Here is a 17166-nt window from a genome sequence, read left to right on the forward strand (position 1 = left end):
TGCAAAAAAATCTGATTTAAATTAAATAAAAATCAGATTATTATTTTTTTTTTTTAAATCATTAATTTTTATCCACCCTGTGTCATTATCTTCATATTCATTTGCACCCAGATAAAAATGCCTGATTGCTGCAAAGCACAGCACTTAGTAATGTCTCCAGCAGATATGTCAATGATAATAGATGTGTTCTGATTGGAAACTGGCTCTTAGCACAACTGGGTGTACAAGTGCCTTCCCTGCAGCTCTATAAAAAGGCTCTCAGAAGCTACTTTTGGGTAGTGTACCTCTTGGTGAGAGATGATTGACTGCTACACATGCCTCTACACCATACTCAGACATTTTGCCCGGTTGGCAAACTGAAAGGGGGCGCATCATTAGCCTGAAAGAACCATGGTATTCGCCATCTATGCTATTCTGACTTACAGTAGCTGTTAGGTGGTGCTAGGAGCAGTGGCTAGGTGAGGGCATGCAAACATGACAAACCAGCTCCAGACAGCCTACCGATTGTTTGACAAGCACAAGCAGCATCCACATTTTTGTTGTCGACCATCCAGACACAGGTGGCACCTTCATTATACACATCTGTCTCTATCTGGACCAGTTCTCTGCATTTAGCAGAATTAAATTTGGTGACATTTTGCCCATTACGTGTCCTGCCATTGACGGCCATCCACCGGTACCTTTGTTTGGACTGCTATGGTCTGGAACAATATTTTTAGCAACTAATCCAGGTTCTCTCTGGGAGCCGAATGATGGTCAGGTTAGAGAATGGAAACATAATGGTGAATGCTTCATTTCTGTCTTTGCTGTGGAGTGACCCACTGCGCCAACTGCTGGTGTAATGATCTGGGGAGCCATCGCATATGACAATCGGTTACGATATGAGGTACACTAAGAGCTCAGCGATATGTGCAGGACATCCTGAGGCAACATATGTTACCTCTCAAGGCAGGGCTCCCAGCAAACCATGAGAGGCACACAGCAAGGGTTTCCCAGGAATGTCTCATCCAGGTTGCAAGACTTTCTTGGCTTGCCTGGTCACCAGATTTAATCGCCAATCAAGCATTTATAGGACCAGCTGGGATGCCAGCTTCGGTAACCTATGAGTGTGCAAGGTCTATAGGCACAGCTGCAATGTCTATTATGTATGTGAGCAACTTTGTGGAGCAGCACAGTAAGGCCTCATGCACACGACCGTAGTTCTGGTCCGCATCCGAGCCGCAATTTTTGCGGCTCGGGTGCGGACCCATTCACTTCAATGGGCCCGCAAAAGATGCGGACATTCTTGTCCGTTTTGCGGACAAGAATAGGTATGTCTACAATGGGCCGCCCGTTCCGTTAATTGCGGAAGGCACACGGGTGGCTTCCGTTTTTTGCAAAAAACTGCACGGTTGTGTGCATATAGCCTAAGTGATACATCCATGGAATCAGTGTCACTAGTTTATAGTTTATCCTGCTCTCAGAAAGGCCAGCGTTAACCTCGTGACAGATTCCATCGGAGATATGCACGGGGGGTAATAGGCATGCACGCACAATAAAATGGGAAATTACAAAATTGCTCACCATTATGGACAGCCCACATTATCCGAAAAGCAGGACCTCCAATTTCATCAAATGGCTTCCGCCTGGTAATAACTTCCCAAAGAATGATGCCCCAGCTGAACACGTCACATTTTTCACTGTAGTTGCTCCCTGAGTGCCAAAAGAAAATCATATACGGTAAATATTTTGTAAAATGGAACCAAAAATATAATTTAATATGAAATTGCATAACCAGTATACAAGAGCGGACAATCCACGCATTTTATGAGCATAATGAGACATTTATATTGTTAGGGTCTATTCACACGTCCGCACTTTGGGTCCGGATCCATTCCGCAATTATGCGGAACGGTGCGGACCAATTCATTTTCAATGGGGAATGGAAAAGATGTGGACAGCAAACAGTGTGCTGTCCGAATCCGCATTTCCGGTCCTCAGCTCCAAAAAAAAAATAAAACATGTCATATTCTTGTCCGCAGCTGCAGACAAGAATAGGCATTTCTATTGGGTGCCAGTCCGGTGTTTTGCGGATCAGCAAAACACTGCGGACGTGTGAATGGGCCCTTATTCCGATAATGCTATATTTTTTAATGAAAGGACTCGGACCAACAGTAGTCACTTTGGCAAACTTAAGAGAATGGCTGAAGGAAAAGTAGACGCTAACACTAGCCAGACCTCGAGTACTACGAATATTGCTCATAGATGTTTTTGAAAGCAAAGTGTCAATGCAGTCTAGGGTTGTCTCGGGTATCGAATTATGGATACCCAATCGATACTTTTGTCCCGGTATTGCTACTGCGCAGCATAGTATTAGAGAACATGGAGCACGCTGCTCTCAGCGAGCGCCATGTTCCCTCAGCAGCACAGGGGAGAAGGAAACAGTCCCTCTCTCCCCCTGTGCCACTGCCACCAATGAGAGGAGAGAGGGGAAGGGGCTGTGGCCACTGCGCCACCAATGAAGTTAACTCATTCATTAATTCAAATACAGGAGGCGGGTACTGGCTGCGGAATCATAGCTGACACCCGACCTCTGAGAGGTAGCTGCGATCTGCGGCAGTTAAACCCTCAGGTGCGGCACCTGAGGGGTTAACTGCCACGGATCGCAGCTACCTCTTATAGGAGGTCAGGTGCCGGCTATATGATTCCGCAGCCACGTCCGAAAAGTCCAAACTATCAAAATATTAAAAGAAATATCTCCTATGCGGTGAACATCGTAAAAGAAAAAAAACAAAACATTTTTTAGTCACCTTGTTCCCGCAAAAAATAGGATAGGACTGTTCTATTATGGGCCGGACGTTCCATAAAATGCGGAATGCACGTGGCTTTTTTTGGTGTATTTTTTTTTTTTTGTTTTGGGTGGAAACCGAATCAAAATTTTGGTGTCAATACAACCCTAATGCAGTCCTAGCCTAAAATATACAAGCATGAAACAATGATTTCTATGACATGTTTTAAACATTACAGGGCCTCTGTCAGCAAATTTGTACCTATAAAATGGCTGACCTGTTGCATGTGCGCTTGGCAGCGGAAGGCATCTGTGTTGGTCGGTGTTCACCTGCAAAGAAACCCAACTCTCCCACAGATCCCCAAATCCTACTGCAGGATGTATGTGTATTCTTCAGTCTGCTTAACAGCAGAATTTCATGCGCTAAATCTGCCACATTTAAAATATAAGCACAGTGGGTGAGATTTTTTTTGCGAAAAAACTGCATTTCATTTGCAACGCAAAGATTGAAAGCAGTGGAAGACCCGCTACGATGTTGGTGGTTTTGCAGGGACGGTTTTCCTCTTGATCTGCTGTGGAAAATACGGAGTCGACTTGCCATGTGAGAATGCACCCTTAAAATGGATTACCTTCAAAAACTTCAGGAGCCATCCAAGCAGCACTCCCTTTGTTGTTTGTCATGTGAGTCTGAATATCACAGGCTGTACCAAAGTCGCATATCTTCAGAACAGTGCCTCCAGCGACCAGAAGCAAGCTGCAAATCAAAAGAATTGCACAACTTATAGGATAAATGACACTTCTTTTCCAAATGAGACACTTTGTATAGTACAGTGTATGGCATGTGATGTGAACATGGTTGAAAGCACGGTTCTCTCTACATCAAACATGGTAAATCCATTACTTATATTGTGAATAATACAGCTGATCACACTACAACAAGGCAGCAGGATATTTTAAGTAATTAAAGGGTAACTGTCATTTTTTTTTTTAAAGTAATTGGCTTGGTCTCACCAACTACACCTTAGCAGTGGGCAGTCCTGAATGCTGCGTGCGCGCTCCCATTCGACCGCTGAAGTGACTTGCTTCTAGAGCGATGTAATTCCCGCTCTAGGGACTAATAAAGCGCCAAGCGCTCTCAGGAGGAAAAGGGCGTGTTTAACTGTGGGGAAAGCCGATTGGTTGGGGTGAGGCTGTGCGTTCCCGAGATGATCCTAAGTAATTCTGGGCAGTTAGGGAGGGCGGTCTTAGCCTCAGGGTAAGGGCATCGACAGCCATCTTTAGAAGATTATCAGAAAGAAGTCTTGTTGTTGCCATGGACAGAAGCATATTAAACAAGTGGTATGTGAACACAATAATTAGGGATTATGGTATATCACCACAGCAGCAACATAGTAAAATAGAATTTTGAGTGAAAATATAAGTTACCCTTTAAATTTTCTTCTATACATCACTTAATCAAATCAGTCCTACTTTTAAAACAGAACCTGTTACTAGAAAAACGTGGGTGTTATAGAGCAGGAGCAGCTGAGCAGATTGATGTATAGTTTTGTGTCAATAGGGTCAATATAACGTGTAACTTATTGATTTAATCTCTGCTTATTCTGACCTAAAGAGTCCAGTGGGTGGTCCTACTCAGTAATTGATAGTTTTCCCTGTGTGAACAAGTATAAAGATAACTGTCAATCACTGGGAATAGGACCGCCCACTGGACTCTGGGCCAGAATCGGAGATTAAAAGATAAAATGTCACCTCTCCTGATGTGTTTTAGTAACTACTTAGATCCCCCCGTGATATAACATCTGTGGAGCAGCTTCTCATATGACTTTCTGCTGTGCCATTCCAGTATTATTCCTAAGTGTCACCAGTTGGGGGGTGAGTCACCGCACAGTGACAGAAGCTTCAGACTCTGCAGGGACACACCCTCAACTGGTAACCCTCTGCAGTACCTTTATACAACATACAGTTATAAAAGATGCTCCAGAAATCTCATTTCACGTGGAATACAATTATTTGCCACAACTGCTTTGTTTTCGGAATCTTTCCCTACAAGACTATTTATCAGTCACTATTTACTCCGCTGCTCCAGCTCCATATTTCTTGCACATCAGGCTGCTTGTTCAGTGTGACTGAATGGAGACTAGTGCAGGGAAGACCAAGAACCTCCCTGTGGCTGTTATGCCAATTGGTCAATGCAGAGAGAACAATGAAAGCAGCACATCCACCTCTGTCCCCTGACCAAATACACTGCTCAAAAAAATAGGGAACACAAAAATAACACATCCTAGATCTGATTTAATTAAATATTCTTCTGAAATACTTTGTTCTTTACATAGTTGAATGTGCTGAAAACAAAAATCACACAAAAATAAAAAAAATGGAAATCAAATTTTTCAACCCATGGAGGTCTGGATTTGGAGTCACACTCAAAATTAAAAGTGGAAAAACACACTACAGGCTGATCCAACTTTGATGTAATGTCCTTAAAACAAGTCAAAATGAGGCTCAGTAGTGTGTGTGGCCTCCACGTGCCTGTATAACCTCCCTACAACGCCTGTGCATGCTCCTGATGAGGTGGCGGACGGTCTCCTGAGGGATCTCCTCCCAGACCTGGACTAAAGCATCTGCCAACTCCTGGACAGTCTGTGGTGCAACGTGACGTTGGTGGATAGAGCGAGACATGATGTCCCAGATGTGCTCAATTGGATTCAGGTCTGGGGAACGGGCGGGCCAGTCCATAGCATCAATGCCTTAGTCTTGCAGGAACTGCTGACACACTCCAGCCACATGAGGTCTAGCATTGTCTTGCATTAGGAGGAACCAAGGGCCAACCGCACCAGCATATGGTCTCACAAGGGGTCTGAGGATCTCATCTCGGTACCTAATGGCAGTCAGGCTACCTCTGGCGAGCACATGGAGGGCTGTGCGGCCCTCCAAAGAAATGCCACCCCACACCATTACTGACCCAATGCCAAACCGGTCATGCTGGAGGATGTTGCAGGCAGCAGAATGTTCTCCACGGCGTCTCCAGACTCTGTCACGTCTGTCACATGTGCTCAGTGTGAACCTGCTTTCATCTGTGAAGAGCACAGGGCGCCACTGGCGAATTTGCCAATCTTGGTGTTCTCTGGCAAATGCCAAACGTCCTGCACGGTGTTGGGCTGTAAGCACAACCCCCACCTGTGGACGTCGGGCCCTCATATCACCCTCATGGAGTCTGTTTCTGACCGTTTGAGCAGACAAATGCACATTTGTGGCCTGCTGGAGATCATTTTGCAGGGCTCTGGCAGTGCTCCTCCTGTTCCTCCTTGCACCAAGGGGGAGGTAGCGGTCCTGCTGCTGGGTTGTTGCCCTCCTACAGCCTCCTCCACGTCTCCTGATGTACTGGCCTGTCTGTTGGTAGCGCCTCCATGCTCTGGACACTACGCTGACAGACACAGCAAACCTTCTTGCCACAGCTCGCATTGATGTGCCATCCTGGATAAGCTGCACTACCTGAGCCACTTGTGTGGGTTGTAGACTCCGTCTCATGCTACCACTAGAGTGAAAGCACCGCCAGCATTCAAAAGTGACCAAAACATCAGCCAGGAAGCATAGGAACTGAGAAGTGGTCCGTGGTCACCACCTGCAGAACCACTCCTTTATTGGGGGTGTCTTGCTAATTGCCTATAATTTCCACCTGTTGTCTATCCCATTTGCAAAACAGCATGTGAAATTGATTGTCACTCAGTGTTGCTTCCTAAGTGGACAGTTTGATTTCACAGAAGTGTGATTGACTTGGAGTTACATTGTGTTGTTTCCCTTTATTTTTTTGAGCAGTGTACAAGTCCCATAAACACTAGCAGTATTTAGCTGACAAGGCCCTGCACACCAGTCACCTGCAGTTGGATTTCCAGCATTTGCTTTTATGTTAAGAATTGGCAATTATATATAGGAAGGAAGGACAAATATGTGTTATAATGGAAAGAACATATAACCAAAGACAAACCTCCACTTTAAAGGGGTTGGCCACTTTGTGGTTATTGTTGATCAATGCATTTGTGAGATGATTATTTGGCGCTTACTAATTAATATAGCAGTTGTTGAGATTCTGCTCCATTTTCTACAGTTCATAAGAAATGCCCCTTATTGGTCAAGTAATTTGAGTTGTCCACACAGGGGTCCTGTCCATAAAATGGCCACTGAAGCAGAGTCGTGGGACGAGGAAAATCACTCAGTCTCCTCCATTCAAACACACTGCACATGCAATAATACTCTCAACATTGCAAGTGCAGATGGTGTATTTGAGTGGAGAAGGCTGAGAGATGTGTCTGGAGTTATTGTTGCTTGGTCACTTGACCCTCCATCAGCGGCCATCTTATAGATAGGTCTTCTGTGTGGACAGCACAAAAGATTTGCCCAACAAGGGGACATGAAATATAGCAAACTGCACAAAAAAAAAAAAATCTAAAACTGCTAAATTAGTGTCATGTAGTCATCTTACCTACACATTGGTCAAGAGTAGAAAGTGGCCAATCCCTTTAACTGTATCATTGCCTACAGACTATTCAGCAATGCATTCTAGTTGGCACGTACATGCAACATAATGTATCTCTGTGGACAAGTCCTTGTCTAGCCCCAGCTTAAAGCTCCGGCTACATGGTGACGTTGGCTAGGACACCGGTCGCACGACCAAAGATGCGACTAACAAACTGCTGCAAGCCCAGAATAGCTGCTACAAAGCAAACTTTGGCATGACCGGTGTCCCAGCCAAGATCACCGTGTGGCCCCAGCCTAAAACACATTCCTAATTTCCATTAAATAGTGTTACTTCAAGCCAACAAGCAAGCAAGATCAACCTACTTTGGTGGTTTAAGGTCCCTGTGAATAAGAGCCTTTGGTTTCATGCTGTGTAAATATGCTACCCCTTGGGCACATTGTAAACACCAACTCATGGCATGAGCAGCTGTGTAGTAAGGCAGGGGCTCGGCACCGTGCAGCACTGAAAGATAAAAAGGCACAGGTTTACAGAAAAGAAATGGAAGAAAACCTCTGCTTTTCAGAATGAAGATATAATGGTCGTCAGCTCCCAGGAATCCCATCATTCAAAATGCTGCTCTAAATTCGTAGCACTAATCAGAGCTCAGCTTTAATTTTTTTCAGAGCCCTGTCGGAGCTCTAAGACATATTTACTATTAGGCAGTTTGATTTGGAGATATTGGAGGCGGCCTACTTTTTTGTGAGACACCCTGTATTTATGATCTCCATTCTTGTTTGCTAAGGGTCTGTTCACATTTCATTTTCCTTGTATGCTTGGTGCTGAGTATAAAGGCCTAACGTATACCGATCACTCATAGGCCCTATGTTTATATAAAAAAATAAATAAAAAAAAAGTGCGCCGACACATACAAGCCTATCGCAGGCCCCCGCTGGACCTTCGGCCACTTTCTGCATATGTGTAAGAAGCTTTCTTGGTGCACATGTTGTATAGATAAAGCAAAAAACATGAAGGCTGCCTTGGTTCACGTCATTTTTTGGTCAGTGATTACTAACAGTGATCGTGAGTCAAACACAGAAACTGTCGTCGAAAAATTTATTTCAGTAATTCAATTAAAAAATTGAAACTTTTTATATAGATTCATTACACACAGAGCGATCTATTTCAAAAATGTTATTTTTTTAATGATGATTATGGATTATAGATAATAAAAACAAAAAAGTCAGGATCTCAAAGATGTAATATTGTGAAAAAGTCATGGTGTCACGCTCTAATCAACACAAAACATTTGCAAAGTCCTCAGTCTGATTCAGTAGGCTGCGCAATCATGGGGAAGTCAGCTGACTTGACAGTTGTCCAGAAGACAGTCATTGACACCCTCAACAAGGAGGGTAATCCACAAAAGGTAATTGCTAAAGAAGCTGGCTGTTCAGACTGCTGTATCCAGGTATATTTATGGAAAGTTAAGTGGAAGGAAAAAAAGTGTGGTAGAAATAGGTGCCCAAGCAACAGGGATAACCGCAGCCTTGAAAGGATTGTCAAGACAAGGCCATTCAAGAATTTGGGGGAGATCACTTAGACACAAATTATACACTGAAAAGATTCAGTAAGACTTGGATTTTATTCATTTCTCCTATCCTGGGCTTAGGACTCCAGTGGGAGTCATGTAAGTTAGCTCAGTATAAAACAGAGCTTTAACCCCCTTAACAACCAAAGATGGTGCTAGTTCCGGCATCATGAGGAATATATCCATCCTGGTGAGCACTGCCTAATGTCACCACAAGACTGTGATCCCAGTAGTTTAACCTCTTAGAAGCTGTGTTCAATAGCAACCAAAGATATGGGGTTGAGAGAGGGATCCATATGTCTGGCCATCAGCACCCCATAACAAGAACATGGCAATCGGGGTCCTAACAAAGACCCCCTGACCTGTCATCAGCAGCTGGTTACCAGTTAGCATAATACTGACTAGCTATAATGCTTTTAAGTATTCCTGCTGCAAGGGACCAAAAAAAAAGTTGTTCAATTCAGTAAAGTGTAATTAAAAGAAAAGCAACCCCCTCAAAGTAAACACCTCTTCATTAAAATTGATTTTTTTTCAAACAGCTAACCATAAAAATATGAAATTTTGGTACAACCACAATTGGAACAACCCATAGGATATATAATTTGTTTATACTCTACAAAGCATTGGGTATATAAAAAAAAAAAAAAGTATCAGTACCATCCAGGCATATGCAGTGAAGATCTTAGAATGCTGAAGACAACTCGGATGATCACTGCATCTGCACGAGATTTCCAAGCAGTTAGGAAGTCTAGCTTTGTCAATCTCACTGGGAGGTGGAGTGGTGAAACGGTGCTCTGAATTTCACTGCATTAGTAATCCTGATGCAGGGGAGGGATGGACTTATTTTAGGCACCAAAAAGGTTCACAGCAGCATGTCCGGTGTGACTTTATTGGGAACCAAGAGTGCGGGTACAGTTTTTTTATGGTCACTAGCTCCATATTATACATTGACACTCATTGCTCCATCTATAGCCTCCTTTTTTCCCTTAAGTTGATGTCTATGGACAATTAGATTGTTATTTGCCCACCGTGAGGTATGTAGGGATATAGCAATTATTTATGTCTGAGCCTTGTTAAATAATCTATTCAACCTTCCATTTCATGATTAGATACGAGTGAGACAATTTTGGTTCCCATTTATGTACTAGGGGTGATATACAACAGATATTTATAAAGTGGATTTACTTCCTTTATGCCCAGGTGGATCTAGGACCTTTCGCCGGTCAGGTGACGATCACGTGGGTTCATGATGCGCCCTGCACGCGATTTGCCATACAAGCGTTAATTGGTTGTATGTGGCGTAACTATGGAGAGAGGTGTGGCCGCGCCGTTGATGTTTGTGACGGCGGCCCGCCCACATCTAAACGTGATGCCGTCACTGACATGCGCAATAGGTCTGTTGAGACGCCGACCTGGGAAAGCGATATGGCTGAGGCAGTTGGAAGATTTTCAATGGGTATCAGGTACACATGGTTTTTATTTATTAGCAGCCTGATTGGAGCGCAGGCCATTTTAATTGTTACACATGTGTTGATGAGATTGAGCTTTAGCTGATTGGCCTCACTATGTCACATGGGTGGCCACTTTGGTGTATATATGATTGTTCACTTTTTTGTATCTATATACTTGAGAAAGGCTACTGCGTAGCCGAAACGTCGTAACTTCTTGTGTGTGCACTCTTGGTTCCCAATAAAAAGTCACACCGGACATGCTGCTGTGAACCTTCTTGTTATCTACTACTGTTCGTGGGACTGCTGTGGATCGGTGGTCCTATCACGGCTGGTGCATTCCGGATTGGTCAGGAGGTCCATTTGTGCTGCTCTGCAACTGTCTTCTATCACTTATTTTAGGCACCATGATCAACCATACCAGGTTGATAGGTTTAATAGGGTTGATCGCTGTGACAGATGCTCTTTAATACTGCCATGTGCATACTGTAAGTTCTAACATGACTCTTATAATACTGTCCCTTTAAATAAAGACTACACTGAGGAATTTCTGCACAACCAGAAAAACTGCAATATCACATCAAATAATAGTATGACCTATAAATATGTTAATTCTACCATATAGAAAAAAATAAATAAAATCAAGCTCATTACCATTATACAAGGAGCCTCCTTCAGCATATTCCATAACTAGACATACCTAAAAAAATAAAATAAAGTGAAATTGTAAAGAAAATGAAAAATTGTGGTGTGTGTATACATGTATATTCTGTGAGACAAGGTGAATAAGGGTTCAGAAGATTAATAAGACAGGCTTATAGGTAGTATATAGTGAAGATCCAGCAGCTTGTTCCTGTAGATAGGTCGGCTGAGGGCAATGAACATCTGTAAGTGCGGTCAGAATATTTAGGTAATGAAACTGGGATGTTATGGAGCCTTATCTTCCCATGCAGTCTTCTTCCAGACAGGTTAAGTAATACTAGCCTTATTTCCCTGTCTTTGTGCTATACAGGAGTAGTTTTTGCTTTTCTGAGAAGTAATACTTGATGTTAAATTTAATATAGATCTTCAGGTTCATGGACCGATTATCTCTGATTATCCGGAAAAGTGTTTGTATAAACACTTGTTCCAGATCATCTGACAGTGTAAAAGGTGCGGCAATCACCCGATTTACAAGCAAACGCGGTGTCATTCAGTTACACAGAAAATCATCTTTCGTGGTGTATAAACCATCTGCTGCGCTGGAACGACTTTCTATGGGGACAAGCGATCGCTCTAATCGTTCACTTGCCCTCATACAGTGGAGCCGATTGCCGATGACCTGACAGTGAGTGGAAGCATTGGCTTCGTTCCTGGTAATCCGACAGATTATCAGTCAGTGAAAAAGGACCCAAAAGACAAGTAAATCTTACCGGATTTAGGCAGGCTCCATACAGCTTTACAATATTTGGGTGGTTCACACGTGACAACTGACGAAGCTGAAATAAAATAACAGTCGATTCAGATGGACCGAAAGAAAAATGTATATTACCAGCTTATGATCGGTTACCTACAAACCGGGGCATTAGGCTCCACTCACATCTCTTTCTGGCCCTACACTTGGATTATATGCTCTATGCACAAACTGAACGTATTCCTAGGCCCCTCAATGACCAATCATATGCCAAATGAACATCCTTTTGGTCTTTGCAGTATCAAACAGCATAGCAGACTACACTATTCAATACAAAGGAATATAGTCAAAGACAATGTACACCGCATAGTGTACGGTTTTCCTCAATGGCAGCCTGTTAGCGATGTATCCCTCTGTACACCTATACAAAGTGATAAGTTGCAGTCTTCAGAGGTAAATGTTGGAAGATCAGTCCAATGTAGATCTCCATGGTAAGGCTCTTATCAGACAGATATACAGTGCTATTAAAAAGGGAGTCTGTCACCACATTTGAGCATATTAGACTGATCAAATAGCGTTATATGTGCCACCCAGAACTTAAAAACGGTACCTTTGTTGTATCTAATGGAGTTTTCTTTCAGCCAAAAATGAACTTTTAAGATTCTGTAAATGCGCCCTCTCAAGTGCCCAGGGCGGCGTCTCAATCGTCCGAGCCCCAGGCAGCACCTCCTCAACGGCTCATAACCCCGCCCTTCCGTGTGCCTCTGCCCGCCCGTTTACTCTCCTCCTCTATCCTTTTCCACTACGCTACGAATTTGACCGCGCAGCCGCAGTGGAAAAGGAGAGCGGAGGAGAGTAAACGGGCAGGCAGAGGCACACGGAAGGGCGGGGTTATGAGCCGTTGAGGAGGTGCTGCCTGGGGCTCGGACGATTGAGACGCCGCCCTGGGCACTTGAGAGGGCGCATTTACAGAATCTTAAAAGTTCATTTTTGGCTGAAAGAAAACTCCATTAGATACAACAAAGGTACCGTTTTTAAGTTCTGGGTGGCACATATAACGCTATTTGATCAATCTAATATGCTCAAATGTGGTGACAGACTCCCTTTAAAGGGTTTCTACCACCAGAAATACTGTTATGTAGCTGACTGATATAGCAATTCGCTAATGTCAGCACTACATAACAGTATGTTTCTAACATTAGTCCCTGCAGCCGTTCTGATAAAATAAGCACTTTTAGTATATGCTAATGAGCCTCTAGGTGCTATGTGGGCGTAAAATCAGCACCTAGAGGCTCCATCCACTCACCCATTATCCCGACCAGGTCCTCTGTTCTGCCCGCCCCGATGCTCTTGATTGATGGCTCGGTGAGGAAGCCGGCATCAGGAGAGCGGCCTTCACTCACTGCGCCTGCGCCGAAGACAGAAGTGAACGGCGCAGGCGCGGGATTTAGTCAATGATGCGGTGGACCGTGGCATCAATCAAGAGGATCGGGGCGGGCAGAACAGGGGACCTGGGCGGGATAATGGGTGAGTGGACGGAGCTTCTAGGTGTTGATTTTACACCCACATAGCACCTAGAGGCTCATTAGCATATAATAAAAAGTGTTTTTTTTTTTTTTACAAAAACGGCTGCAGGGACTAATGTTAGAAGCATACTGTTATGTAGTGCTGATAGCACATCGCTAATGTCAGTCAGCTACATACCAGTATTTCTGGTGGTAGAAACCCTTTAAAGAGGACTTGTCACATTGAACATGGTGTCTGAGCTGCAGGCAGCATGGTATAGAGCAGGAGGAGTTGAGCAGACGGATTCATAATTTTATGGGAAAAATCAGTATAACTTGAATTTATTTGTATTCCTACCTATTCTGGGTTTTGAAGTCAAGGAGGCGGTCCTATCAGTGATTGACAGCATTCCCTCTATGACCGTGCATACACAGATAGCTGTCAATCACTGATAGGACCGCCTCCTTTACTTCAAAGACCAGAATAGGCAGGAATACAAATAAATTCAAGTTAGGGCTCATTCAGACGGCCGTATGCTGTCCGCAAAAATACTGAATGCTATCCTTTTTTTGCGGATCCGCAAAAAAACGGATGCGCAAAAAAAACGGATAGCATTCAGTATTTTTGCTGACCCATAGACTTCAATAGGGCCATCTCCTGATTTTCACGGACAAGTATAGGACATGTTTCATTTGTTTTGCGGAACCGTGGAATAGAAAAAGGCCCCATAGAAGTGAATGGGTCAGTATCTAATCCGCAAAAAAACGGATCCGCATTTTTGCGGATAGCATACGGCCGTCTGAATGAGCCCTTATACAGATTTTTCCCATAAGACTATATATCAATTTACTAAGCTCCCCTCAATCTGTAACATGCTGCCTGTAGCTTACATGGCATTTTTATGGTTACAAGTTCCCTTTAAGCAGGCTAATTTATGGGCATCACGGTGTAGCCAGCCTTACCGGCATGTTGACCATTTAATTCCTGAATGATGGCCATTGATAGGGAATTGCCTCCTTAACTATAATAAAAGCTTTCACTTGTCTTTGCAGATTTTACCACTAGATTAGGATTGTAGAGTTTCACAACCATTGTGCCACAAATGTATGGGTAAGATCAGGCCTGGTCTGATGTATAGGCCAGTTCTGCACCAGCCAAAATCATCCACACCAAACATCTTTTATTTTCAACGCATATCATCTGTTTGGTATGACAAACTTGTCATGATATACCCATCATATCAACCTGCTAAGTACATGGACACCATTCCTCATTAAGAATATGCACTATGCTGGTGTGACCTAGTGGCACCTTCAGGATGTCATGGCTGGCTCCTGAGCATGGATCTGTCCAGGTCAGCACTACAGAAGATTATTAAGCAACAGAGCAAGTATTCCGATCTCTCAAGTATGTCTTTAACTCTCACAGAATAAGGCCTCATGCACACGACCGTGGTGTGTTTTGCGGTCCGCAAATCACGGATCCGCAAAACACAGATGGCGTCCGTGCACGTTCCGCAATTTGCGGAACGGCACGGACAGCCTTTAATATAAATGCCTATTCTTGTCGGCAAAGCGCGGACAAGAATAGGACATGTTATATTTTTTTAGCGAGGCCACAGAATGGAGCAACGGATGCGGACAGCACATGAAGTGCTGTCCGCATCTTTTGCGGCCCCATTAAAGTGAATGGGTCCGCATCCGAGCCGCCAAAATGGCGGCTCGGATGCGGACCAAAACAACGGCTGCGTGCATGAGGCCAAAAGAGAATGTTTCATTTGCCCTTCTAGAAAGTCATTATGAGTTATACCTCAATGATAAAGGCCTTCCTCTCAGATTCACTCTCAATCTGCTTGATAGCCACATCTTTTCCCCGCCATTTTGCTTTGCAGACAACACCAAAGGTGCCTCTTCCCACTACCTGTTGAGAAAGACAACATATCCATGTGATTTATAGAACATAGAGCAATAAAAAAGAAAAATAGAATAATACAATGGTCCATATGCAAAAAATACTTAGATCTAAACTGTGGTGAGGAGTTCCACAAGACATATACAATTCTGCAAGTCTCCAATAAGATCACAGATACGTGGCTTGTGCGAAATGCATTGTTTGTAAGTGTGCCCTCACATGTGGCAGATTTTTTTTTCTGCCTTGTGTGAAGGAACCCTAATAGAGATCAGAACCATAGAGAGAACAATAACCCCCCCCCCCCCCCCCAAAAAAGACTTTGAGGTTCAGCAAATAACGAGATTTTTGTATAACTTACCAGTAAAATCTCTTTCTCGCTCTTTCCTTGGGGGACACAGAAGACCTTGGGTATAGCTCATCTCCCTAGGAGGCGTGACACTAAGTGAAGACTGTTAAGCCCCTCCTCCACAGCTATACCCTCAGCCTGGAGAGAGAGACTGCCAGTTGCGTGTCCAAGCAGTGAGAAAAGGCAAAGTCCAACAAGGAACCAACAAGCCAACTACCCAACGGGTAACACAAACTCGGAAACCGTGTAGAGAAAAACAACGAATGGGTGGGTGCTGTGTCCCCCAAGGAAAGAGCGAGAAAGAGATTTTACTGGTAAGTTATACAAAAATCTCGTTTTCTCGCCCAGTTTCCTTGGGGGACACAGAAGACCTTGGGACGTTCAAAAGCAGTCCAAAAGGGGAGGGACCACAGCTCCAAGGCGAAGCACCCGAAGGCATCAAGGAACCGCCGCCTGCAGACCCAGGCGGACCAAGGCAGCATACGCCGAAGCCAGAGTATGCACCCTGTAGAACTCTGTAAAGCGTGCAAGGAAGACCTGTGGCCGCCTTGCTCAAATGCATGGCCGAAGCCCAATGCCTCCGGCCCAGGAGGCACCGACCGCTCTGGTGAAATGAACGGTGACAGCAAAGGCAGAATCCTGCCCACGGTGCGGTAACCTCAGCAATAGCCAATCTGATAAAGCGGAGGAAAACCACCCTGGAGTCCGTCAACTCTAAGCGCGGACCTCCAGGAAACCCAAGAGACCGAACGTCGACAAGAGTCGGAGATCTCCAAGTAAAAACTGCAAGGCCCAAACAACGTCCAAATCGGTGAAGTGTTGAAGCGAAAGGCAAACACCACCTTCAGAAGGAAGGAACGGGATGTAGAACAGCCCTGTCCTGGGAAAAGACAGAAGGCTCAGAACAAAAAGGGGCCATTCAGGCACCCGTCAGAGACACGACTGATACGGAAACACAACCGTACAGGACAGGCGGGGTAGAGAGAACTTCTGTAACGGCTCCAAAGGACAAGATTGGAGCGCCGAGAACTCAGTATGTAGTTCCCAGGGCGGTACCGAAGGACAGTACAGAGGAACCAAAGAGCCATTTCGAGTAAGAAGGTCTTGACAGGCCCAGAGGGCCGGGGAACGCTGGAAGAGGAAGAACAGCGCTGACACTTGATACCTCAAGTAAAGGAATCCCAGTCCCAGGTCCAGGCCGGACTGGAAAAAAGACAGAACCATGGGGAGAGAAAAAGTCAGAGTGGGGAATGCACAGCTTCCCACAGAACCCCAGATAAAAAAATCATAAGTCTTACGACAGATCCTGGCCGAAATACAGCCAGGAGCGGACAGTAGCGAACCCGCTGGAGTCGCCTGGCAAGCGGGCTAAAAACCAAATGTGATCAGGCGCAGACCAGTAACACGGGCAGAAGTCGACAAAACTGGTCCCGTCGGCCCCCGAGCAACGTTGTCCCGTATCCACCCAAGTGGGGGAGCAGAAGGACAGACGGAAAGGAACCAAAGGGTCCGCCCAGCATCCGCCAGATGCCAGGACAAGACAGGCTAAAGTTCATGCTGATGTAGCCATGTTCTACAGTCCCGGTGTAGGAGATCAAAGGACAATCTGGACCGAAAGGTAGTCCTCCCCAAGTTACCGAGAAGGTAAGTCTACAGCAGGACCATTGTCTTAGAATGGACCACGCAATCTGCACTCAGCGGGAAGACAGAACGCGGTAGACTCGGTAAAAAGGCACAGCTAATACAGTCAGTGT

The 17166-nt window shown here is 44.6% G+C and overlaps 1 protein-coding gene across 3 annotated transcripts in view; it reads right to left on the reverse strand.

Moving 5' to 3' along the window:
- Window positions 1-17166, reverse strand: part of MAP3K7 (mitogen-activated protein kinase kinase kinase 7) — a 91736-nt gene that overhangs the window by 52169 nt on the left and 22401 nt on the right. For all 3 annotated transcript variants that reach the window (XR_005778313.1, XM_040428772.1, XM_040428771.1), the window contains exons 2-7: window positions 14965-15075; window positions 11669-11734; window positions 10911-10956; window positions 7607-7745; window positions 3397-3521; window positions 1564-1692 (exon numbers count right to left, since the gene is read on the reverse strand). Coding sequence is in view for 2 of the 3 variants with exons in the window: in XM_040428772.1 (XP_040284706.1) it covers window positions 1564-1692; window positions 3397-3521; window positions 7607-7745; window positions 10911-10956; window positions 11669-11734; window positions 14965-15075 (616 nt within the window). In the remaining variant the exon portion in view is untranslated. The remainder of the gene's footprint in view (window positions 1-1563; window positions 1693-3396; window positions 3522-7606; window positions 7746-10910; window positions 10957-11668; window positions 11735-14964; window positions 15076-17166) is intronic.

This window comes from Bufo bufo, chromosome 4, assembly GCF_905171765.1.
Source record: "Bufo bufo chromosome 4, aBufBuf1.1, whole genome shotgun sequence".
Taxonomy (NCBI): domain Eukaryota; kingdom Metazoa; phylum Chordata; class Amphibia; order Anura; family Bufonidae; genus Bufo; species Bufo bufo.